Source organism: Rhinoderma darwinii, chromosome 13 (assembly GCF_050947455.1).
Source record: "Rhinoderma darwinii isolate aRhiDar2 chromosome 13, aRhiDar2.hap1, whole genome shotgun sequence".
In the NCBI taxonomy this organism is placed as follows: Eukaryota; Metazoa; Chordata; class Amphibia; order Anura; family Rhinodermatidae; genus Rhinoderma; species Rhinoderma darwinii.
Window position 1 is genome coordinate 41,936,569 of NC_134699.1, and position 27,818 is coordinate 41,964,386.

General features: G+C 42.3%; 1 protein-coding gene across 1 annotated transcript; it reads right to left on the bottom strand.

The window, feature by feature from the left end:
- Positions 1-1,636: 1,636 nt before the first annotated feature.
- WFDC3 (WAP four-disulfide core domain 3) lies at positions 1,637-27,670 on the bottom strand. The gene is made up of 6 exons (XM_075845581.1): positions 27,549-27,670; positions 8,902-9,093; positions 7,603-7,782; positions 5,652-5,789; positions 2,739-2,870; positions 1,637-1,987 (listed from the first exon to the last, which is right to left on the bottom strand). Exons 1-6 carry the CDS (start codon positions 27,616-27,618, stop codon positions 1,953-1,955), a joined length of 747 nt encoding a protein of 248 aa, XP_075701696.1. The 5' UTR covers positions 27,619-27,670; the 3' UTR covers positions 1,637-1,952.
- Positions 27,671-27,818: the final 148 nt, after the last annotated feature.

A 27,818-nucleotide genomic window follows, 5' to 3' on the forward strand; every position in this document is an offset into this window, starting at 1 on the left:
GACGTAAATGCTCCTCCTCGCATTTTGCGAGGCTTCTCTGACAGCCGTAAATTTTGAGCTGTTCTTCATTGAGTTCAATGAAGAACGGCTCAAATTACGTCTGAAAGAAGTGTCCTGCACTTCTTTCGACGAGGCTGTATTTTTACGCGTCGTCGTTTGACAGCTGTCAAACGACGACGTGTAAATGACAGGTTGTCTGCACAGTATGTCGGCAAACCCATTCAAATGAATGGGCAGATGTTTGCCGATGTATTGTAGCCCTATTTTCAGACGTAAAACGAGGCATAATATGCCTCGTATACGTCTGGAAATAGGTTGTGTGAACCCAGCCTTAGGAACGTTGATCTGTAGTATCCATGCCTTGACTCCTAGTAGTATTTACATGGATTACATTATACTCATGCTTACCTACTCTACATGTCAAGAATTTTCCCAAAATAAAAGAAAACCGCTTACTCCTGCAGGAAATCTAATATTCCTTCCACCCTGGGTGTCTGATTCCAGATCACTTTCTGGCAGAGCAGTGCTAGAGCAAGGAGAAGGTAAGCGGCTTCTTCTTTTTTTTTTGCACTCAGCAGTGTGTCTCAGTGATTGAGGTACTTGGGCTGTTACTGCTATGTGATGACTGTGGGTGGCCCTGTTATTGGGTACTATTTCTGTTATGGAGATTTTCTGTCTGGCACTAGGATGGGGCATTATGACTGGGTCTGTTATGGAGACACTGTGGCTGAATCTATTATATGGGTCTTGTGACTGGCTCTGTATTGATGGCAGTGATCGTCCTTTCTGGCCAGGAGTTCTGATGGTGTGGTAAAGATATCTGTCAATGGGCATTTCTGCTTTCTCCCAGAAGCCATTTATTAAGAGTAGATTATTAATATGATGCCAATACACCTAATTATCATAATCCCAAAAAGTTGTGGCTTTATTAAAATGTTTACCATTGTAAAAAGTCAGTAAAAAATTATATTTTAGTGATATCAAAATGTCTTCCACCAACACCCTAAGGCCTCATGCACATGACTGTAAAGGATTTTACTATCCGCAAATATGGATCCGATGGCTACAAATAAACATCCGTAGCCGTCGGCAATTGCGGAAGCACCTATACACTTCTATGGGCGAGTCTGCGCCGCAATTGCGGACATGAATAGGACATCTATTTTGCGGATCATTTCTACGGCCCAGACAGACATTCGTAAATAAACGAAAAGGTGGCCGGGGCCAATAGAAAAGGCAAATTCACCCGTAATTACAGATTCCGTATGAATATTATGGTTATATGCATGGGGCCTAACACGATGGTTCCCTTCACCCGGTTTCAGCCAACTACACTTTTAGCCCCCCCCCCCCCATTTCACCAGCAGAATGGACCTATGGCAAAGGAAGGAAGGAATCCAATGCTGAAATGCCCCTCTCCAAGCATTTAATTCAGAAAGGGTGATCCCTAATTATGGGAAAACTGGGTTCAGTCATCATATGAGCCCTATAGGAGGAAGGAAAACGTTATACTTCTCCTCTCTTTGGTATCCATTCCCAGATATGCAATGTGACCACAGCATGTGATCCCGGCCTTACAGCAAGTCAATAATAAGACGATATTTAACATAATTTCATTCTTTATTCATTCTTGTAAAATACATTCAGGTATCCTGTGGCAACTTACACTATAATACATGTACAAAAATGAAGCATCAACCCAAACGTAGAGGAATATATCCACAGTGACCATATAGTCTTATACTTCACATATACAATAATGCAGTGCATCTTGCGGTCTGAAGACATTACTGTAAACATTAATATACGGCTACAGGGGACGTGGTGATGGTAAAAGCTAAAGAGGGCACAAGTATCGTATAACAGGACCCATTTCTAAATCTTATGTTCCACCCGGAATGCCCAAGCACCATATAGATCACATAGAGACATTTTCTTCCTCCTTGAATGAATTATGTAGCAGTGGCATTATGTAGGAATGAAGGAACTGGAAAAAAAAAAAAGAAAAGAGAGATCATTTCGAGTGTAACCTATTTTACCAATATGTCTAAATTCCACATATAAATATTATATTAGAGGTTACATAAATAGCAATTTCCTAATATTAAATTAGAATTAGGATTGCTTTCTTTAATAGGAGGGAGTGAACCATGGCTCATTTGAATGGAAGGTCTCGTAGCCACCTAGTGGTCATTCTTGGTATTGTACATTTTCTTGTTTCTCATAATTTCTCTTAAAGGGTTTTTCCATGTGATATATCATAACTATGAAATAGGCGGGGGTCACAGCTCTGGGACCCTCACCTATAAATAAAATGGGGATCCCTGAGTGCCAAGGCATATAGAAGAGGAGACTAAAATAGAGAAGAGGTAGCTGCATATGCACTCTCCATGGGAATTACTGAAACAGCCGAGCAATTCAAGAGAACATATAAACTAGAGTTTTAAAACAATGCCATATAATGACATATAACATGCCATATAACAACAGGTAAATCGACATAAAAGTTGCATAACTTAATTTATGGATTAAAAAAAAATATGAATGTTAGGGTTTGGTAGGGAAGGCGGCATGCCATGGGGCATTTAAATGAGTGATTTTCTATCTAACATCAGTTCTGCTTTTCTTTAGTGATGGAGGTTGGTGGGGCATATTCTGAAACCCCAAACTGAAGTCCCAAACCTTGATTAAAGCTGCAACATTATTTATCAAAGTAGAAATCCACTTGAATTTCTTACCATTCACTGCCTTGACGCATCGGTTACCACAAGCTGAACAGCACTTGAATAAATGTGAGCAGTCATAGTCAGATGAGCAGGCCTTGCCCTCGGAAGAACACTTTGTAACTGGAGGACATTCACCAGCCCTTTCTAAAAAGACACACGACAAACCAATGGGTAATAAAATAACAGTTAATTGCTGCAGCTAAGGCTACGTTCACATTTGCGTTAGAGGCTCCGTCGCAAATTCATCAAAATGATAGACACCTCGGCGGAATTGGATGAACCCCATTGTAAGTCACATATCCGGCATTGCGTCAAAGACTGCCGTTATATCTTCTTTTTGGCAATAAAAAATTGTATATATATATTTATATTTCAGCAGCAGCATTATTAAATTTATATTTTAATTTAGTTTAGTTTTAATATGTTAAGGATTTTTCTGGGAGAAGAAAAAAGAGTCTGCTTTTTCCCTGTTTGGCTGTGTCTGGTATTGTATCTTTTCCTTGTTCATTTGAATAGGGCTGAGCTGCAATACTAGGCGCAACCCATACACAAGAGTGGCGCTGTTTCAAAAAAAAAGGTCAACTTTTTTTTTTTTGTTAATCTCAGACAACTCCTCTTAATTTAATGTATTTGTCACCTTTTTTTTTAGTAGCAGGACATATACATTCAGGTGTAATTGTAGATCTTGAAGTGATAGAGATTAGCAGGATCCTATCAGGTCCAGATCATACTACAACAGGATGAAATGAAGTCGCTAGTACTTAGTGACTTTGCCGGGGACACTGTATGATGTGATGGAGTAATATCCTTATAACTACTGTCTCCTTACATTTTTCAGAATTTCAATATCTCTAATGTTCTTTACAACAGTGGAAGTGAATTGGATAAGAAGACAGGCGTGGGTATATATTTACTAAGAATTTGAGAATTCATCAAAACTGATTTCAATATTAACTATACCCGCGCTCGTAGCAAACTCTCGTGTACATTCTGGAGTAGTATTCCACTAAAATGAAGGAAATTATAACTCAATTAGGGAAGGAGTACAATAAAGACCCATACAGTATGATTTGTGACCAGGACCGTGGAGGTCATCATCTCCTTTGTAGTTTGGTATATTGTGGACTGAGTGCACAAATATATTGGGAATGGCCATTGAGGGTCTGTAGATGGACATCAGTTTCAATAAAATAGTAGAGGGAGGGTCTGGGTATTTTCTGGGATGTTGAGTAGAGACCTCTAATATTGTTTTAGGCGTCCTGGGTAGCCCTGTAGTCATCGCTGATATAATATCCTTTTCCTTAGTCCACCTTGATGGTTTTACTCTGCTCTCGAATCCAAATAAGCGTCTGTATTAACATATTCGGCTACTGAATGGTGGCCTGCATTGTATGCTAGTGTGACTAATATGTCTAAGGTAATGTACTTTCCTTTTTTTTTTTCTGCCGGTAAGCCTGGATTACAAACTTGCATTGCATTCTGTAACGTCCATGGCCATGGCCCGTCGTTCCTACTCACTCCCCGACGGCCGCGACCAAAGACTCTCTGGTGCCAGCCGGCATCTCTTTCCTAGGAGACACCGGCTCTCACCTCCGCTCCGCTCTGCAGTGGCCTTTAGGGTGCCCTAATTACTCTGGACTATAAAAGGGGCTCTGCCCTTTCACTTCTTGCCTGAGCGTTGTTTGTATTCCTATGTTAGACTTGCAAATGGTCCCTTAGTCGTAACCTGTTCCCAGTGTTCCCGTGCCCTGCTACCTGTATCCTGTATCTCGTGCTGTGTTTGTTCCTGTTCCCTCTCTACTGTTGGAGTCGTGTTGTGCCGTCTGCTATGTCTGCTGTCATACACCACGTCTGGTGTCATCTGCCACTCCTGTTACCTCCTGCCACGTTTTGCATCAACTACCGTCAAAGTACCATCTGTGCCTAAGCCTCTGCTACTGTCCGGACCATTGCAGGTACCCTTGTGCTTAACCTTTGTATAGACTTGGAAAAAAAATATAGCGACCCTAGTAGCTGGTGGGCAATGAAAATTCAAAGGGAAACTATTGTGCCAAAGCACACTAAACACCCTGATTGCCAGCTACCAAACTAGTAATGTAGAGTTAAACTAAAATGTAACTTTTATTGACTCAAAAACGTTTTAAACTAAAATGTAACTTTTATTGACTCAAATAAAAACTTTTCCAAATGGGACATACAACACATATGTTTAAAAGTAGCCAGTGTTAGCTAGCAGGATGTCGTACGTAGAGATCCGGAAATACAATATATTGAGTAGGTGCATGCATATATCGGTGCAGCAACCAGCGACTGTAGTACGCTGTGCCAATACCAATAAGCTAGAGGATTTGCAGCACAACTGCTAGCCTAACAAAAGAATTAAAAACCAAGCAGCCCCTCCGACATGTTTCGCTAGCGTCCTCAGGGGTATAATAGGGCTAATCACGGCGTGCTCGAGGTTTCCTTCTCTTAAAACCTCGGAATGCCGTACGTGTGTAGCGAAACATATTTGGGGGGGCTGCTTGGCTTTTAATTCTTTCTACTACAGTCGCTCGGTGCGGCACCGATATATGTATGCACCTACTCAATATATTGTATTTCCGGATCTCTACGTACGACATCCTGCTAGCTAACACTGGCTACTTTTAAACATATGTGTTGTATATCCCATTTGGAAACGTTTTTATTTGAGTCAATAAAAGTGACATTTTAGTTAACTCTACATTACTAGTTTGGTAGCTGGGAATCAGGGTGTTTAGTGTGCTTTGGCACCATAGTTTTCCTTTGTGTAGACTTGGTACACATGGTGGTTTGGGCAGCTGCTACTCCGCTACGGCGGTGTGGTCTAGTGGGTCCACATACCCACAGATCGTGACACGTTCATTGCCTATTAAGTTTGCTTGTATAAATTACATTAAATGTTACCTTGACGAGATTTAGCACATTCCCATCTGCAGATTTTGGGGCAGCATCTGTAACCATCCAGGCATGATGCCTCATCACAGAATTTCCTTTCCTTTAGTATACAGTTATAAATATCTTCTTGAGGACAGAAGCCTCTACCTTGAAAATAAATCATTGTGATGACTCTACATCATACAGTAGTCGCAGTAGTACAGTGCCTATTAAAGCTATTAAACCTTTCTGTCAAAGTCAAAAATGTGAGCTACACTTATCAAAAACAAAATAAATCTCCTGTAGACAACCAGTAGATAGAGTTTTACTGGTATATCGCTGACTGGTGCTTAGCAGATCTCCAATATGTAAAAGGGTTATTTGGGATTTTAATAATCTTCAGTAGGGCACGGGAGGTATAAATTATCAGGTACTCACCACTAGAAATGCACCCCGTTCCAGCGCTGATGCCCCGTTTTCCGCCATTCCGGTCCCAGAGCTTCCTGCAGTAGTCATGTGCTGTTCATCAGTCATGTGCCGCTGGTTTGAATGGCACATGAAAGCTAAGTCCAGTGATTGGCTGCAGTGGCATGTGACCTATAAACCGCATATGACCGCTGCAGGAGATCCTGGGACCGGAGCGGAGGAGAACGGGGCCTCATCGCCGGTCAGGGAGGGGAGTACCGGATAATTTATCATTTTAGACCATCCTGTGTCCTACTTAAGATCTTTAAAAGTCCCGGATAACCCTTTCACTGCCAAGGACATATGTAATACATCATGACACGGGATGCGGCTAGAATTTAAAGACTAGAGCTTAAATCTTGGTATCATGTTAAAATATTAACTTTCCAATGGTTTTGTGTCTCTCTGAGAGAGAGGTAAGAGGGGGAGCTCTAAATGAGAGCAGAATGAAATATCACAGCCCGTTGCTTTCATCTTTGTCAAAAGTGTGAAAATTGTTGCAGCAGCGAAAGAGTTAAAAGCTATGTACACTTTTGCACTGATTTTTTTTTAATTATTATTGTTCATTTACTTCTTAAATGCAAAAGTAAACAACTTTTCAAATAGTCTTCATTAAAACTTTACATAACTGGCTGAGGAGCTGCTTCTGATATAGTTCCGACAGCGCCAGGCTGCTGTCACCTCAGAGGCAGGGCTGATCGCTCTGCTCTTCCCCGCCCCTCTCTAAGTGTTAGGCTCTGTTCACATCTGCTTAGGAGGGTTTGTGTGTAGTCCCTGTCGCAGATTTTTGTTACATTTTAGCAGCTCTATTTTTTCCATCAAAACGATGAACACCTTGGCGGAACCAAACAAACCCCATTATAAGTTAAAGGTGTCTGTTGGGCTCCTCTGGTGTCCGATCAGCGACGGATACATTACAGCTTTGTCTCTTCCAGTTTAAACGGAATTCCCAATGCAGATGTGAACACATCCTTAGCGATACCACCGGTGATAGGAAGGGAGGAAGTTGCACACAGCAGAGTTAACTGTATTAGAAAGAGAGGAAGGCCCCCAGGGGAGAGGTCACACAGGCAGCATCAGTGTAGCGTCAGTGGGGAGTCACTTTCCTTTGGGCGATACAAAACTGCTTTTGTTTTCTTGAGTTTTTTCAGTGTTGTTTACTGGCTGTTTACTTTTAGCTAGATTAGGGCACATCTGTTATCAATGACTTCTCATTGTCTATTAGTTGTTCTAAAGTAGTCTGAAATCAACCCCTGTTTCATAAGACACTGAGGGTTTTCTGTCCCTCCCTCGTGTTTTAGGCTACAGCTCTGTTTGTTCTGATTGGCTGCTGTGTATAGGCACAAGCCCTCCAGGAAGTCAGTACTTAGTGGGCTTATATCCATTATGATTATATTTTACAAGTCACTAAAATACCAGTTAGAAAAAACGTATCAGGTAATTGCCGGATATACTGTATACTGAGGGAACTGAGAATCAATGATGGAGAATCCAAGAGTTAAATCATTGAACTTACTTGCTGTGGACACCATGTTCGGTTTGGCTATATCACTTAATGTAGGCGTACAAGTTTTCCCGCAAGTCTTGAAGCAGCACTTTGTCGTTCCAGGACATTCAGAATCAGATGTGCAGTTGTCATTACATTTTAGAGCAACAGAGTAAGAAGATTCAAATTTTGGACAGGTGCCTGGCTTGTCTGTAAAAGGACAGAGATAGATATTCTATGCAATTATTATTTTTTTGGTAGGCTGACTATGCCATAAATTAAGCACAATAAATTAACATAGGTAGAATAAGTGAGGAATTAGGTACTATGTGTCATGTGCGTTTTGCACCAATTTTGACAACAGAAAATCCAGTTGTCCATGTGCATAATGATTTAGCGGTGCTGAACTAGAGATCTGGTTATAATTTTTACATCAGGGACTAAACAGAAATCTGATATAGGAAAAACTGTCAAACTTCATTGTAGAAGCACAGCTAGGCTATTAGGGGTGTGTCTGACAACGTGTTTGTCGACTGTTTTCATTAACAACCAGCACAATTGTGAAATCAGCCTTCTACAGGTTATAACTGAATCAGATGATATAAGTAATGAAAGGTGATCATACACTTAATATGTTATAGCAGAGTTATACATTGGAATATCATAGGTTGAGCCTAAATTCAGCAATTCTCTATCTATCTGACAAACAGCTTTGCTACATCTTTAGGTCCTTTAGGAATTTATATCAGATTGGAAAGGGGACCTGGAGTGATAGGTAAATATGATAATAGATACTAGTATTAGATAGAGCAGATCTTTTATATATGAATCTATAGATCTACCTACTTTGTGATACACACACTATATTACTATCCTGAAATTATGCATAACTTCTCAGTACATTAATGATACGATGGCAAGCTGACAAAGCATTATTTTATTTTATAATAGCTGAAGAAGTTACACAACTATGGTGGCTCCAAAGGAACGACCCCCACACCAGTGTCAGGAGTGAAGAGGCTTCAAATGATTGGTGTTCATGGCCTGGTTGGTTATGTCTGATGCCCTCATCCACTTTGTGCACCTCATGTTCTTTTCAACAAATGATGATATACATAAAAATCAAATACTGCTTGGTGACTACATTAATCCATATTTGTTTTTAATATTTGAGGCTGCATAGAATTTTCTGTGTCTATAATTACCCGGTAAAGACCTAGAGCCCTTTTTAAAAATAGGCACCATATTTGCCCTGCGCCGGTCCCTGGGCAATATACCATTTACATTTATTTTATTTAACTTAGCTTGGATCATATCTACATTCCTTACCTGCTGCAGGTGGTTTACACATCATGTGGCAGTTATCAGGGCAGCACTTCATGTTCTCTGGGCAATTATCGTCCCTTGTGCAGAGTCTGTGACAATTCTCATGTTCAGCCTTAATATAATGCCTCTCAGAGGGGCATTTTCCTGCCTTTACATTGCCTGGATTGATATTGAAGATGATCTTATCATACAAGCCTGTTGAGAAATGAATGATCAAATATGATGTTTTAACCATTACATAATATAAAAATATATATATCCACAGTTATATTTCAGACAACTCCTAAAATATTGTCTATATAGCTCTATAAAAAAGATTCATGAGCAGCGACTAGGACATGAAAAGCACCATGAAATATTGAGTGTGTCATAAGGGAAATTCAGATTTGGTTCTTAGACTAAAAGTTAGTACCAATCTACTAGATCTCTCAGCCTGTCCATATTCCCATCCAGCAATTACTGGATTAGCGGTTATGCTACCATGTGAAACAGGTCAATGCTGAGGCTGGTGATGGCTGTAGCAGTCACATGGATGTTCGGCATGTCATCGCTGCAGGAAAATAAACAGAGACCGGAGGGGCCACCGGAGCATCGGCGTTGGATCAATGGAGAATTTAACAAGTGAGTATTGTAAAAAATTCCTGATATTCTATTACATGTCTCCTCCCTGATGCCACTTAAGGGGACCTTGTCATTGATTGTTCTCAACGCCTACCAAAAGAAGTCTCTACCTGCATCTATTCCAAAGAATGGTATTGCACACATCCATTTCTTTTGTTTGAAAGAAAAGTTGATGGAAACACTCAGATTTTCTCCTACTGTACCTCACTGATTTAAGAACATTTCACGATTTGCGGACCTACGCTAGCACGTAGACAAGCCATCACTCCTAGTCTCATCACTCCTAGTCGTAAACTATTTAAAAATACTATGGAATCCAGTATAAATGGGGGTCCCTGGTCAAGTTTATAAATACTTGAAATGGATACAAAATTATAGCACAATCTTCTGATGCGCCATCCTAACTCTGCAAGGATTGGAACCTGCTGCTCACTGAGGAACATGTTCCCAAGTAAAAAAGAGTATCACCCTCGACTCTACCTGAAGAATGGTCGACAGTATCCTCTGGAAAAAGACGTTTTAATTGACTGGCAGTATACCTACAAAAATTGTTGTAAAAAAGGAGGCCCCTGCACATTTTTTCTGGTGTATTCACCACCGGGACTCCAATAAGGACAGATATGACACCAACATTTGCCCTTTACCCAATCACCATCCTGGGTTATTCCCTTAAAAAAGGTGATCATTACTGTAGCTGACTTACTCACACCCCGGCGGCCACAGCCATGTATCTGTGAGCGCTGGCTCGCATCTCCTTCTCAGGAGACGCCAGCGCACACTTCCGCTCCAGTCCGCTGTGTGCCGTAGGGTGCGCGTGCGTACTCTCGTGCCCGGCCTTAAAGGGCCAGCGCACGCACATGGGAATCATCAACTAGCCCATGGTTCCCTGGACTATAAGAAGGGCCCTGCCCCTTTGCTCATTGCCTGAGCGTCGTTAGTATTCCCATGTCAGTCTTGCAAATGGTCCCTTAGTGTTATACTGTTCCTGTTGTTACCCATGCCCTGCTACCTGTATCCCGTGCTGTGTCCTTGTTCCTGAGCCTGTTAGTGTTGGTGCCATGTCCTATTGCACCTGCTGTCATCTGCCACGTCCAGTGTCTTCTGCCACGTCCAGTGTCTTCTGCCACGTCCAGTGTCTCGTGCCATGTCCAGTGTCTTCTGCCACGTCCAATGTCTTCTGTCATGACCAGTGTCATCTGCCACGTCCAGTGTTATCCGCCATATCTGGCGCAACCTGCTGCACATGCTGTCATCCGCCACGTCTGGCGTAACCTGCTGCACCCACCTCCATCCGTGCTAAAGCTTCGGCCACTCTCAGGACTATTCAGGTACCCTAGTGTAGGACTTTGTATTGATTGGGTGCTCTGGTGCTTGGCCAGCTGCCTCCCCACTACTGCGGTGCGGCCTAGTGGGTCCACATACCCACAGACCGTGACAATTACGTTACGTGTTTTGTTTTCTTGTTTTTCCTGTTACATCCCTTCAATAAAGTCTCTTGTTGAATAATCCTATCCATTAATATCTTATGTACACTAAAATTTTACTTCTATCACTTGTTATGGATACTCCTGTACTCCACTCTAATATAGTGTCTATTAATGTCAAATAATTAAATTCTCCTTTCAAAAGGTCTTTAATGTGGAAGAAGGCTTGCACTTTTAATGCAGACGTCTTGTGTGAGATCTATATGATAAAGAATGTTATGTGGTCTGTCTAATAATTGTATTCTATATACTTTGATATCTCTATATGCCCCTAACTCTAAACATCATAAATTCATTATAAAAAGGAATTCGTAGTATCTAATTTGCATTCAGATACTACTAATATACAACCTAAATGATCCAAAATATTTGTTTTGCTAGACAAACTTAATCTACCTACACTTACCACCTTACAACTACATGACATAGTTACATAGTACGGTTGAAAAATACATAATGTCCATCAAGTTCAACCAAGGGATGGTAGAAAGGGAAGGGATGGTAGAAACTATAGAACTTTGTTTTATTCCTATTGATCCAGAGGGAGGTTTAAAAAAATAAAATAAATAAAATACCCATAAGACATTAACTAATATTCCCTAAAAAGAGAAAAAAAAATCACTCCTAATATCACAACCATTCACTTTAAAAGAATTCTAAATGCTATTAGCACTCTAAAAACCTAATAAAATAAAAAATAAAAAAGCTGGATGGGTGGCCAGACTTGGAATCACCCGGCTATAACAGCTGATTATCGGGGATTAGAGAAGCCAGATCTGGGTTTTGCGCTGAGTCCCTATAGTTCATTACTACAGAGCTCTAGACACTCCATGTGAAATCAAGAAGAAAACCTAAGTATGCCTCAGTAGGAAATCAAAGACTGGGACCTTACGACGCAACTTATTTGATTCAACCCTAGTTATAGCGGTACCTGAACAACATATGAAAATACCTTGTGTAGTTATTACAAGAGCATAAATATTAATATAGCCAATTTGCTAAAAGTTGTTTGATTTTTTTTTTGCAACTTACCCAAACCAGTGTTCTTTATTGATGTGCCGATGATCAAAGTACAAAGAGGAAGCAGCAGGAACAGAAGGAGGGAGATGTGTCCTGTCTTCATCATGGTGGCAATGGTTTCATTTACAGCCGTGCCAGTGCAATATATATTTGTTCCGATCCAAGCATTGTTACAATGGGGTGGTGGCCAATTGGAGTGTGTGGATCCCTTGGTAGCAAGTTTGGATTCCTCCCACTTGCAAAATAAGTATCTGTAGTATCCATGCCTTGGGCTAATTCCTTAAAGATAGGTGACTCATCTACATTGTATTTTGGGTCACTTGGGATTACACAAGAGTAGTAGAGGATTGTACATAATGACAAGCATCAAATGAATGAGTAATATGTAATTGTTATTATAGTTCCCATTTTTTTATGAATTCCCAACATATTTCAAAAAAATTATAGAGTACTAGGAGAATTTCCCGACTTCGCACGGGTCTATTTCCTTTGTTGTTTGGATGTGGTTTAAAACTTTGTTTGCTACTGGTGTGGATTGTGCCGGTGCAACATATTTAGCAACATGTGGACAATGTCGGCTTAGTGAGGAGATGGTTTCTATGACGGGAATCTTCTTCTGTAGTGCTGTCATCCATGAATAAAACTTGAAGATATAAAGGCGATGCTTACAGATTGTCTCCATTAAACGCTGGCAATAGAGATCCGATCGTGAGGTAGACTTGTCCCTGGATCTTGAATGGTGGTACGTATCCTGGCTCCAGCACATGTTCTTCACATCCAAATGACGTCATCTGGAAGGCATTGTTGTAGACCCGGATATTTTCAGAGACTCAGCAGAGTGCACGGAGTAACCATCGAGCAAAGTTGTGAGCTCTTCTGATGGATCAGGCAAATCGGGTATTCTGACCCTTCTGCCAGAGCAGCACATTCCTGGTCATTCACCTTCGTACTTAAGTGCCCTTCAGTGTTCGCACTGTTTCTCCATTCGACCAATCAGAAGCAACGGAGTTTGACCATTTTGGGATTTAGAATTGTAATTGGAAGCAGCATTACGCATATCAGCCCAGGTAGTAGTTTGTCGATTAGCTGGGGAGTCTCTGATGCTCTTCTGTCTCGTTGAGACTGCAGTCGTTCCTCAGTCTGCTGGGGAGTTTAAGTAGCTCGTTGTTGGCTGTGGCGCATCTTGTCAGCCTGGGGATGGGCTTGGATTTGCTGAGAGGTTTCAGCATCTCGGGTAGCAGCCATGCACTTTGCCACAGTAGACTTTCATCCAAATGCAGGGTTCCTTTTTGGAGGCATGACTGGTATAAAAGGGTTTAAATTTATGAGAGTGTTGAAATCCAGTATAGGTACAGTGTAGTATAGGTATAGGTCCTTTCATGGTGAGTAACATGTAGAGTAAAGAAAAATGGAAACTTGGTCTCAAACTGTGTGCATGTGAGTGAGGCTAAGAATGAAGCACCTGCGATCTCCTATTGGCTAATACGGGTCATCTGATGTGATATGGAGGAAGGTCCTTGATGTGGAAGCCAGTGGTGCCATATTTGCTTTTGTGAATATGTCGAGAACAGTAGGTCCTAGAGAGCTGAAACACAGTCTAAATCCTTTGGAAGCGCCTGATTTTCTTATGTGCCCAATTTGGTGGAGATTGGTCTAGTTGTTTGGTCATGCATATAGAACATTCAACAGATAAAAAGTACCAGGTGCGGCCCCGGGTATAACGTGTAGGTCTGTCTGTTTGTGTGTTCATTAGATTTCCAAGGGTGCCCAGGAGGCCAATCCATGCCCTCGTATTTTATTGGTTTACGGGAAATCGCTAGTAGCCCTATATACCCCAGCAGTTACACACTGTTTATTTCAATTTTAACTTCCTAAATACCTAACAGCTAAACTGGTCCTGGCCATCAGTAATCTGATTGGTTGCTATGGGTAACCGCTCCCCTGTACCTTCCCATCTAGGATTATCTTGTAAAGTGCACTAGAGGCTACTGCCAGATAAAAACATATTTACTATATAAGCGAATGTCTGTATTCACTTTTATAGTATTGGGTCGTGAAGATGTGGTAATGGCTGATAACAAAGAACAACGGCAAGGTTGGGACATTTACGAAAACTTTCCCGGACACTCAATGTACCTATGTGCTAAATTTGGGGTCAAATAGTTTAGGAGTTTGGATGCCTATGGAGGACGACAAACAGACATTCGCTATAATGGCTGTTAACAGAGAACAATGGCAAGGTTGGGACATTTACGAAAAACTTCCTGTACACCTGATGTACCTATGGGCCAAATTTGGGGTCAAATGGTTCAGGCGTTTGGATGCATATAGAGGACAAACAGACATTGACTTTTATAATAAAGAATAGCAGAGTTCCCCGGCTTCACACTGGTCCATTTGTTTGTTGTTTGTATCTATGTGTGGCTAAAAACTTCATTTCCTACTGATATGAAGCCAACATATCCAATAAAGTCCAGGTGCATGGTTCCTTTTTTGAGGCATGACTGGTTTGAAAGGGGTTCAATTTATGAGAATACTGAAATCCACGGCCTGGTTCTGTTGAGAGATTTCAGGAGCTCGGCAGCAGCCATGCGCTTTGCCACAGGAGTCTTTCGTCCAAGTGCTGGGTTCCTTTTTCAAGGCATGACTGGTATGAAAGGGTTTCAACTTATGAGAATGCTCAAATCCAGTATAGGTACAGTTCGTTTACGGCAAGTAACACGTCGAGTAAAGAAAAATGGCTTGGTTGTTATGGAAACCTGGTCTAAAACTGGGTGTATGTGAGTGAGGCTAAGAACGAAGGACCTGCGAGCTTCTATTGGCCAATACGGGTCATGTTATATGGAGGAAGGTCCTTGATGTGGAAGCCAGTGGTGTCATATTAGATTTTGTGAATATGTCGAGAACAGTAGGTAGGTCCTAGAGAGCTGAAACCCGGTCTAAAGCTTCAGAAGCGTGTGGTTTAATGATGTGCCAAATTTGGTGCAGATTGGTCCAGTCGTTTGGCCGTGTATAAAGAACATGCAACAGACATCAGAAAACAGAAATTAATTTTTATATCTATATACACTACCGTTCAAAAGTTTAGGGTCACTTAGAAATTTCCTTATTTTTGCAAGAAAAGCACAGTTTTTTTTCAATGAAGATAACATTAAATTAATCAGAAATACACTCTATACATTGTTAATGTGCTAAATGACTATTCTAGCTGCAAACGTCTGCTTTTTAATGCAATTTCTACATAGGTATATAGAGGCCCATTTCCAGCAACCATCACTCCATTGTGTTTGCTAACTGTGTTAGAAGGCTAATGGATGATTAGAAAACACTTGAAAACCCTTGTGCAATTATGTTAGCACCGCTGTAAACAGTTTTGCTGTTTAGAGGAGCTATAAAACTGACCTTCCTTTGAGCTAGTTGAGAATCTGGAGCATTACATTTGTGGGTTCGATTAAACTCTCAAAATGGCTAGAAAAAGAGAGCTTTCATGTGAAACTCGACAGTCTATTCTTGTTCTTAGAAATGAAGGCTATTCCATGCGAGAAATTGCCAAGAAACTGAAGATTTCCTACAACAGTGTATACTACTCCCTTCAGATGACAGTACAAACAGGCTCTAACCAGAGCAGAAAAAGAAGTGGGAGGCCCCTGTGCACAACTGAGCAACAAGACAAGTACATTAGAGTCTCTAGTTTGAGAAATAGACGCCTCACAGGTCCTCAACTGGCAGCTTTATTAAATAGTACCCGCAAAACGCCAGTGTCAACGTCTACAGTGAAGAGGCGACTCCGGATTGCTGGCCTTCAGGGCAGAGTGGCAAAGAAAAAGATGAATATGGGCAAAAGCACACAGACATTGGACAGAGGAAGATTGGAAAAAAGTGTTATGGACAGATGAATCGCAGTTTGAGGTGTTTGGATCACACAGAAGAACATTTGTGAGACGCAGAACAACTGAAAAGATGCTGGAAGAGTGCCTGACGCCATCTGTCAAGCATGGTGGAGGTAATGTGATGGTCTGGGGTTGCTTTGGTGCTGGTAAAGTGGGAGATTTGTACAAGGTAAAAGGGATTTTGAATAAGGAAGGCTATCACTCCACTGGCGTAGCTATAGGGGCTGCAGCGGTCGCAATTGCGACCGGGCCCCGAAGCCAGGGGGCCCACAGCCCCCCGCACCACATCAATAAAAAGTTACTATAGTAACTCGGGCCGTGGGCCCCTGTTACTATAGTAACAGACTGTACTTACCTTCCTGGTTCCGGATCGCAGAGGAGGTCCTGACGTCAAGCGCTGTGCGCAGTGAATGACGTCACAGCGCTATGCGCCGCGCACAACATCAAGAGGACAGAACTTCCGCCGCGGCTGAAGAGGAAGGTAAGATTAGTAGCCCTGACTGGCGGGGTCCAACTCCCGGGACCCGCCAATCAGCTGTTTTGAAGGGGCCGCAGCACTCGTACGAGAGCTGCTTCCCCTTCATTCCGGTCTCTTCATTCCGGTCACATTGTGAATCGGTGTCGGCGATTCACAGTGTGAGCGAGTAGTGAAATGAAGGGGAAGCAGCTCTCGTACGAGTGCTGCGGCCCCTTCAAAACAGCTGATTGGCGGGTCCCGGGAGACGGACCCCGACATATCAGCTATTGATGGCCTATCCTGAGGATAGGCCATCAATATTTAGGGACTGCACAACCCCTTTAAGCCTACGATGTAGCAGGCTTAGAGGGCCCATGAGACAGGATCACAGATTGTGTGATCGTGTCTGCTGGGCCCTGTATCTAAGCCAATCACATGGTAGGCTTAGATACATGGCCCATGTGTGATCCTGTCTGATAGGCCCTGTATATAAGCCTACCACACTGTAGGTTTAGATACAGGGCCCCAGCACACAGTAATCTTATACTGTATAAGATTACTATCTGCTCGACCCTGTATCTAAGCCTACGTTGTGGTAGGCTTAGATACAGGGTCCCACAGGGAGTATCACACATGGGTTCTGTATCTAAGCCTTACACTTGTGTTACTAATAGTTTTTTTTGTGTTTTCTTACAGGTTCGGTCGTTGGACTACTTCGGATTCCAGGACTACTTCGATGACGGCTTTTTTTTTTTATTATCAATAAAATGGTTAATGAGGGTTGTGTGGGTTTTTTTTATTTCAATAAAATATTTTTTCTATGTCTTTGTGTTTTTTTTAAAACTATATTACTACCGCCTTAGTAATGGCCGCCGGCTGATTGACAGCATCCATTGCTAAGGCGGGGCTTACTGTTAGCCGATGCAGAGGCTAACACTAACCCCCTTTATTACCCCGGTACCCACCGCCACCAGGGGTGCTGGGAAGAGCCGGGTACAATCCAGTACTTGACCATCTGTAGTGATGGTCGGCCACTGGGGTGGCCTCAGACTGGTATTATCAGGAGGGGAAAGGCCAAAAACAGTGGCCCTTCCCACCCTGGTAATGCTAGGCTGCTGTTGCTTTATTGTATCTGGCTGGTTATGAAAAATCCCACGTCATTTGACCCCACGTCAATGACCCCACGTCATTTAAAAAAAAATATATATATAAAATAATTGGAAAGAACGATGTCGGGTCCCCCCCAATTTTCATAACCAGCCACATACAACACAACAGCAGCCTAGCATTAGCAGGGTGGTAGGTGCCACTGTTTTTGGCCTTCCCCAGCCTAATACTACCAGCCTGCGGCCACCCCAGTGCCTGACCGTCACTACAGATGGTCGGGTACTGGTTCGCACCCGGCTCTTCCCAGTACTCCTGGTGGTGGTGGGTACCGGGGTAATAAAGGGGGTTAGTGTTAGCCTCTGCACCTGCTAACATTAAGCCCCGCCTTAGTAATGGAGGTTGTCAATCAGCCAGCGGCCATTACTAAGGCGTGATAATAAAGTTTAAAAGGATACAAGCACATAGAAAAAATATTTTATTGAAATAAAAAAACACAACCCTCATTAACCATTTTATTGAGAATAAAAAAACGCCGTCATTGAAGTTATCGTATCCGAAGTCCAACAACCAAACCTGTAAAAAAACACAAACACACAAAAATAATCAGTAACACATAAAGAAGCAAAATTATTATTATTATTATTACCTTTCTTGGGTCCAGCGCTGGAGCCGCAATGTCAGCGAGCTGAGTCCTGTATCTAATCCGATCATGTGTGATACTGTCTGCTGAGCCCTATATCTAATCCAATCATGTGTGATACTGTCTGCTGAGTCCTATATCTAATCCAGTCATGTGTGATACTGTCTGCTGAGCCACTGTATCTAATCCTATCATGTGTGATACTATCTGCTGAGCCACTGTATCTAATCCTATCATGTGTGATACTGTCTGCTGGGCCTTATATCTAATCCTATCATGTGTGATACTGTCTGCTGGGCCACTGTATCTAATCCTATCATGTGTGATACTGTCTGCTGAGCCACTGTATCTAATCCGATCATGTGTGATACTGTCTGCTGAGCCCTATATCTAATCCAATCATGTGTGATACTATCTGCTGGGCCTTATATCTAATCCAATCATGTGTGATACTGTCTGCTGAGCTACTGTATTTAATCCTATCATGTGTGATACTGCCTTCTGAGCCACTGTATCTAATCCTATCATGTGTGATACTGTCTGCTGAGCTGTGTATCTAATCCCATCATGTGTGATATTGTCTGTTGAGCCACTGTATCTAATCCGATCATGTGTGATACTGTCTGCTGAGCCACTGTATCTAATCCTATCATGTGTGATACTGTCTGCTGAGCCACTGTATCTAATCCTATCATGTGTGATACTGTCTGCTGGGCCACTGCATCTAATCCTATCATGTGTGATATTTTCTGCTCAGCCACTGTATATAATCCTATCATGTGTGATACTGTCTGCTCAGCCACTGTATCTAATCCTATCATGTGTGATACTGTCTGCTCAGCCACTGTATCTAATCCTATGATGTGTGATACTGTCTGCTGAGCCAATGTATCTAATTCTATCCATAGTTGATAGAGTTGTAGTGCTATAGATATGCTATGCTGTCTCCTATAAACACACACATTTTTTTGGGCGGACACATATGTATTGGGGCTATTTCCCCTGATATTTTAAGACCTTAGTGACGCCCCCGGCTGCTAGTGCTGCATTGTTGGGTCACTTAGGAGACCCAGCGATGCTGCTGAAAGCTGCGGACCGTTGGCCATGAGAAGTTTGCGGGGGGCCCAATAAGAACTTTTGCATCGGGGCCCATGAGCCTTTAGCTACTCCCCTGTATCACTCCATTTTGCAACGCCATGCCATACCCTATGGACAGCGCTTGATTGGAGCCAATTTCATCGTACAACAGGACAATGACACAAAGCACACCTCCAAATGATGCAAGAACTATTTAGGGAAGAAGCCGGCAGCTGGTATTCTATCTGTAATGGAGTGGCCAGCGCAGTCACCAGATCTCAACCCCATAGAGCTGTTGTGGGAGCAGCTTGACCGTATGGTACGCAAGAAGTGCCCATCAAGCCAATCCAACTTGTGGGAGGGGCTTCTGGAAGCATGGGGTGAAATTTCTCCCGATTACCTCAGCAAATTAACAGCTAGAATGCCAAAGGTCTGCAATGCTGTAATTGCTGCAAATGGAGCATTCTTTGACGAAAGCAAAGTTTGAAGAAGAAAAAAATTATTATTTCAAACAAAAATCATTATTTCTAACCTTGTCAATGTCTTGACTATATTTTCTAGTCATTTTGCAACTCATTTGATAAATATAAGTGTGAGTTTTCATGGAAAACACAAAATTGTCTGGGTGACCCCAAACTTTTGAACGGTAGTGTAAATTGAGGATTTTTCAACATTACCATAGATTTCTTTCTACATCAACGCTAAATATTTCCCCATCAAAAGGATGATATCAAATATTTATTTTAATTAAGTTTTCTGAATTCCTTGTTTCAACTGGTAGTATGAGAATACATCTCTATTTGTCAGTTTATATTCTTGTTTAAGTTTTTTCCATTCTTTTACCTTCCTTTTCTCTACAACCGTTGCAAATATTCTTATCCCCTTTTTAAGTTTGACAACCTAAAACTCACAAATATTATTAAAATTTATGTTATACCAGAATAGGGTGAAATCAAATCAATCTGTTTGTCCTATTATTCCTCTTAACTAGCTCCAGAACCTATCCATCAGTCCGACTGTGGGTAGTTCGCCAGGGTCTCCCTGTCCAAGTTAGGCCTCGTTCACATCTGAGTTGGTCTTTAAGTTCTGCTCCCTCTGAGAAGCAGAACAACGAAAATACCAGAAGTGCCGTTACCATTGTACAATGGACACCATTGTTGCCTACAGAACCTATTGACTTTAATGGGTTCCTCCGGGTATCCGTCAGGGTGTCTGAGGTTTTATCAAAAACAAAAGTGCAGCATGTTGTGCTATTGTTTCAGGTATTTTTGGCCGGAGCCTCCAACACAGATATGAACCCGGCCTTACCCTGGGGAAAGTTTGAACAGAATTTTAACAACAATGACAGATGAGGATGATGTGATAACTTATATTTACAGATCTTTTAGGCTGAATGCTCTTTAAATTATGTACAATTATTATTTATACAAATCAATATAAGCAAGGAAAAATGTGAACTGCATGAAGTAAGTGGCCTCTGATTAATCCATGTTAGTCCGTTTTCAGTTTATGCTATATCATGCCTGACTAAGTCACAATGAGTTATAAACCTATGACATAGATGGCACAGTTTCAGTAGGGTGTGGATGCCACCTAGTAGGTTCCAGGATAACAATAATTTGAGTCCATGTCCTTAGAACAATAGAAACCATCTTTCATTGTTAATGAGAAACGTATTCAGATCTAGTATATGTCTATGTATAGTACAATACAAATATCAGAAATACATTTAATGTGACAGAGTCATTAACCCAAGAGCATCAACAAACTATCAGTAAAAGTTGGATGCTCAAATGACTGCATTGAGCAAAGGTATACTCATGGTCCAGATGAGTGCTTATATTCCCCGCTGTGAGGCTACTACAGGCAAGTCGTTAAATGATGCAGAGACCCTGCCACCTGAAAAGTTACCTTAACTAAGGAACCCGACCTAGTGTTCCTGAATATGCCCTAAAAATCCATTTGTACTAGATACCTGTAAAGCATTATAAGCTAAAAGTTTTAATGTATTTCTCCCTTGAAGGTTTAGGGCATCTCAGAAGACTAAAAGTGGATTTGGGCAAATAGAGCCAACTATACATTTGATTGATCAAAGTGGGGGGGGGGGGGGTCCAGATCTCACGTTAAGATCAAACCATCCAGGAGCCTGACTAAGACCAGCAGGACATTCTAAAGTGAAACGATTCGATTCTTAGGATGTTCTTGGGTTCAAGGAAGCCTCCTTGTACTCTGATCCGTCAGCTCAGGTTCACGTGAATGTTTTTTCAGCAGACTTTTCTATATGCAATGGTCCTCCACAGGGCTGCCTCCTGTCTTCCTTAATTTTTATTGGGTCTTTAAACTGTCTTTCTGCAGAAGATTAGGCTCAAATCAAATATTACTGGTTTGACTGTACAAGATATTGAGCATAAAATTGCAGCGTATGCCGACAATCTATCATTCACCCTCAAACGCCCCGTTATTTCTTTACCAAATTTAATCAAGTAGATTTATCTAATTTAATAAATACTGATTCTCCTTATTGAGATTTGTAATCACTTTTTCTTATTTAAGGAATAATTGAAAAACAGACCCCCAGGGCTGTCTTTTGTAACGGCTTATGGCATTGCCAACCTATGTACTAACATATGCCGATGCTTATATCTATGCACCGGTATAATGTGCCAGCACAACATAACACACACAAAAAAACCTTTGTCAAGATAGCATTTTCCCCAAAAACTGATTTCATAAAAATTAAACTTGTAAACATTATGTATATATACTCTAAAATTGTCAGTTCAGCATATAGAGCATAAATCGTCCCGCAAAATATTGTGTGGAACAATAAGAAATTTAGTTGTTTAAATTGACAACTCAGTTTTTGGCTGTATGTGGCTTCTGGGGGATACAGCGCATATTTATAGGTTACATTTTCTTCCTTTCCATAAAGAGGATCGGTCACTAATGGAATAATGCTCAATCTCCTAGCTAATGTAATATTATCACACTGATAGTATTAGTGAAAATTGTGTCCCAAAATATTTATTATTTTAAATGTTATGAGTTTTTTTCTAAATATACAAATGAGCCTATACTTGACAAATGGGCATCAACTGCAGTGATTCTCCTGAGGTGGAGGTACCTGACAGCCTCTGACGCTGTCCTATCAGCATTAAGCTGCTTCACACAGTGTGAGAGACTGACACTGGAGTGAAGGTGGATTACTTCAAATAGCTGTATCTCAGGTGGAATAGATGCTTCTATTTTTCCCATAAGGCTTCTATAGCCACTCGTGCCCAAGAAACAAGCTTTAAAATTGTATGTAGATGGTACCGTTTCCCAACTATACTCCATAAATGGTACCCATTGGTCCCTGATTGCTGCTGGCGGTGTGGCACACCTGGCGGCTCTATGACTCACATTTGGTGGGGTTGCCCCTTACTGAGGTCTTTTTGGAAGGCTGTGATTAGAGTCATCCATGAAACCACTGAAGTCTTGGTCCCTGACTCACCTGAGGCGACATTATTGTTTATGTTCCCCATGCCGATGTACGCATATAAACGATCCCTCACCAGACACTTATTACAAGCAGCGAAATCTATTATTACACGCAAGTGGAAATCCACAGAGTCTCCCACTCTGGATGAATGGTTTCAGAAGGTGCGGAAGATGGAGGATCTCATTGCCCAAACCCCAGAGGCAACCATCCGCTACATAAAAACTTGGCTCCAGTGGAACACTTTCCTTTCGTCTTCCACATACCACACCTTGGTAAGCTGATGTTGTCTATGCTGAACTACATTTTCTCGTAGGGAATGATTTTCCCCTAGACCCGTTCACCTTTAAAGTACTCGGCCCCTGGCAGTTGTATTCTTCTCTTCTGTTTGATCCGCAGCTACCAGGTGACCGTCTGCCCTTTTTCTCTGCATTTTCGTTGCAAATCAGAGTCCAGGGTCGCCATGCCCTTCCTCCTCCTTCCCTACTGTCTCTTGTATTGTCTTTTACACTTTCAAAACAGGCAAGGTTCGTTCCCTCCACCAGCGGATACCTGCACCAGCATTTACCCATATAACAAGCATTTGCTCTACATTGATAGCTTTGGCATGTTCATATATCTACTTCCTTCTCCGTGTTTTCCCACTACTCCTGATTGATATGTTGGACTGTCTCTATATTGGAATTACCATGGAACCCTAGCTGTTCTCTATGTCTCTTATTTTTATTGAATGATTCTGACTTTTTCACATCTGTATTTTGTGTACAACTTGTTTAATACAAAATAAAAATTGTAATTTAAAAAAATAAATAAATAGCCATATCTCAGGCTGTGGACCACCTAGAACAGCAGTTCTGGTGTCATATGAAAGATATCGCAGTTCTCGCTGTGAAACAACCAGAGATATCACCAGTTGAAAACACAGTCGGGAATGGAAGCTGTATACTATAGGGGAGAAGCTGTATGACGATTGGACAACCTCATACAGAAAACAATACACTGCCAAGAGTAAAAAGAAAGAATCACCTCCTAGTTGGCTATTTTTGCCAAATTAGCATATTTAGAAAAATGCTCATAACTTTGCAAATACTTACAAATGGACACAGACAGGTCAGAAACGCTGATGAAGGAGAGTGAACAGGTGCATTAAATAATAATAGTCACTCCCACTAGTCTTGAGGGGAGTGGCGTGTGGTGCATGGGATGTGTAATAAAAAATAATAAATGAATAGTGTATGTGCAAGTGATAATAATAGGGGTGAAATATAGGGGGCAGTAATGAGTAAAGTGCATAAATAAAAATAAATGAATAATGGGGTGCCAGTGTGTGAAACATGGAGGGATAGTGTGTAGGTCATGAGGCGCATCGTGTATATCCAGGTAGAAGCCTATTTGTGATGCCTTGATAATTCATAGAGCGGACTACCCTGCTTACTATGCCAAAACAACAGCACACCATACTCTCCCAGCATCAAAGACCCGGCTGTGTCCAAAAGAAGCAAATATAAGTAGGAATGAAAAATACCTGGGGTATTAGTAATCATTTTGGTCAAAAGGACGCAAGCTCACAATCCACGACAAGGATGTTTGCCGGCGCATTGGAGCAGGTATTTTCGGACGTAATTCGAGGTTAAAACGCCCGAATTACGTCCGTAAATAGGGTGTGTGAACCCAGCCTAAGAGTTTTAGATTGGTGTCAGAATGAGAGAGATTTTATTGAAATCACTCCTATGGTCAAACAAATGTATTTGCCTGAGCTTTGGACCCATCCAACTATAGGTCCAACATTGAAATATTGTGCTGACAGAAAAGTCAGAAATTTTCTAATTCTGACCCCTTCTTCATTGTTCCCAATATTGGGCAATCCGGACTTTAGCCTGGGAATAGAAGATGCTGCTTTTCAAGTGTAGTTTTTGATACATTTTGGGAGTTTTAGGACGACAAAAAGGTTGTGTGTTTCCTTTTTTTTTTCCCTCTCTTTTGTTCTTCTCTTCCTTTTCTCATTGAATAAAATTTGAAGGGGCAGTTCAGATCGAGTGGTTAGATATGATGGAGTAGGTATACAATACTGGATTCTTGGGGAGTGTATTTTATCTTTTTTTTTTATGATGTTGGTAACACAAAGCAGGTGTACATATGATTGTATATGTGTCTTTGCATGTATTTGTGTGCCTAAGTGCCTATAAATATCTGTATGTGTATAATTGTGCTTGTTCCAGTAAGTTATCTAGTGTCGGAGTCGCGAGTCTCATCTATGACAAGTGTCATCTGTGCCAAGTGTCTGCTATGCCATGTGTTGCTACGCCAAGTGTCTGCAACGCCTAGTGTCTGCCACGCTGAGTGTTTGCCAAATCATCTATCCAGATACATTTGGCCAGCTGCTACTCTGCTATGGCGGAGTGGCCTAGTGGGTCCACATACCCCAGAGCCGTGACAGTATGCCCAGGCTATGAATCCCACTGGTCAACCCAAGACGGCGGTCCAGATGATGTAAACAGACATGCGTGACCTCCGGGGATGTCAGGATCAGTTCCTACAGGCAGTAAACTCGATAATCTCCCATTTGGATCATTCTACTGCATCTCCTTTGGCTGCTTCCGCTGTTCCACTACCTGTTACCCCTCCTGCCTACCATGGGTCTACAATTTTGCTGCCTCTACCGCCTCACTACGACGGGGATCCTGAGGCCTGTAAAGGCTTTATCAATCAATATACAATCCCTCTGATGAGGCCAAGGTAGCGTTTATTATTTCTCTTCTCACTGGCAAAGCCCTGGCATGGGCGAACCCCATCTTGGAACAAGAGGGCCCTGAATTCTCTGATCTACCACTGTTTCTAGAGACTTTCCGTGTAGTGTTCGAGGAAGTGGGTCGAACATCCTCTGCCGCTACCTCACTGCTGACCCTCAATCAAGGGGAATCAACTGTAGGGGAGTACGCAATCTTCTCCCATATGCTGGCAGCGGAGCTGGCTTGGAATAATGAGTCCTTGGTGGCGACTTTTTGGCAGGGTCTTGCTCCTCATATATAGGATGAACTTGCAGCTCGAGAGCCTCCTGCTACCTTGGATTCCCTAATACTTCTGGCAACCCGGATTGATATGAGGATCCAAGAGCGCACTTTGGAAGTCCGTCGGGAGAGGAGATCTTGTCGACTGGCAAAATAATTTAAATTACTGCCCTGTTCTGTTTCACCTCCGGACGAGCCTATGCAGGTGGATAGGCTCCGATTGTCCGACCAGGAAAGGCAATGCTGACGATCGACTGGATTATGTCTGTACTGTGGCCACAAGTGACATTTCGTGCGCCAATGCCCGCAAAAACGGAGAAACTCCTTACCTAGGCTTAATTGGAGAGATAGTCCTAGGTGAACCTCCCTCAACCACTAAATTCTCTCCCAAACTGTCTATTCCTGTGTGAATTGTCACCTGTGAAGGATCGCATGAATTTCTTGAATTTCTTGAATTTCGGCGTGGCTGCAAATTTTTACACAGGGACCTGGTAGACCATATTCACTTGGCCACTGTCTCTCTGGAGAAAACTCTGGCTGTCGCTTCAGTTGATGGACAGCCCCTGCCGGAGCCTATTCTGTCTATTGCTAAGACTACAGATAGGAGTTTTTCATACGAAGCTAATTGTCTTCTTTATCTTAACTAAAGCCATTAACCCTCTCCTGCTGGGATTACCATGGCTCCGCCAGTATGCCCCAGTCCTTGATTGAAATTCCGGAGAGGTCCTCCAGTCGGGACCCCGATGTCTGCACCGCTGCCTGCCTCAGGTTCGTCCCGTCCTTTCTCCACTACCTCTGTCACTTTCTGGATTGCCTCCACAGTATGCCAGCTATGCTGATGTCTTCAACAAGAAGGAGGCAGAGGTTCTTCCTCCTCATCATCCATATGATTGTCCTATAGATTTGCTCCCCGGAGCCTCACTCCCTTGTGGACGGGTCTACCCACTTTCCTTGCCTGAAACCCAGGCCATGTTGGATTATGTAAAGGAGAACCTGTTGAGAGGGTTCATCAGGAAGTCTTCTTTATCAGCCTGAGCCGGATTCTTCTTCGTGGAAAAAAACGATGGGTCACTCCGACCGCACATTGATTACCGTGGGTTAAACCAAGTCACGGTAAAAAAATAAGTAATGGACGCTGTCAATCAGAGTGTGGCCATTACTAAGGCCTCAAGCACACATCCGGGGCCCTTTATACGGCGTTAAATTACAGATCCACAAAACACGGACCGCACACGGATGGCACGAAAACGGACAGGAATAGGACTTGTTCTATAATTTGAGGAATGGACAAACAGATCCGCAAAAAAATAAACTGATGTGTGCATGGGCCCATAGAAATTAATGGGTCAGTATACTATCCATTAAAAAAAACAGATAGCACACTGAAGAATATCACTGAAGTGTACTTCAGGCCTAAGGCAGTAGAATGTTACTGGTCATGAAGAGTCGGAGCGTCTCCCTATCAATAGGTGTAGTTCAGCTTTGGTTTAGGACAGTGATCTGCTAGTGTTTTTTTTCTCCTAAAGCTTGGCCTGCTAACCCCAGGTCTCATCAGTCCTAACTGTGATATCAAAGATATTACTATAAGGCCTCATTTACACGAGCGTGTGCGTTTTGCGCACGCAAAAAAACGCTGCGTTTTGCGTGCGCAAAAGGCAATTGACAGCTCCGTGTGTCATCCGTGTATGATGCGCGGCTGCGTGATTTTCGCGCAGCCGCCATCATAGAGATGAGGTAGTCGACGGCCGTCACTGTCCAAGGTGCTGAAAGAGCTAACTGATCGGCAGTAACTCTTTCAGCACCCTCGACAGTGAATGCCGATCACAATCTACACCAACCTGTGAATAAAAAAAGACGTTCACACTTACCATGAACTGCCTGCTTCCTCCAGTCCGGTCTCCCGGCCGTTGCCTTGGTGACGCGTCCCTCTCTTGTCATCCGGCCCCACCTCCCAGGATGACGCGGCAGGCCATGAGACCGCTGCAGCCTGTGATTGGCTGCAGCCTGTGCTTGGCCTGTGATTGGCTGCAGCTGTCACTTGGCCTGAATTGTCATCCCGGGAGGTCGGACTGGAGGAAGAAGCCGGGAGTTATCGGTAAGTCAGAACTTCTTTTTTTTTTTTACACGTATATGTATAT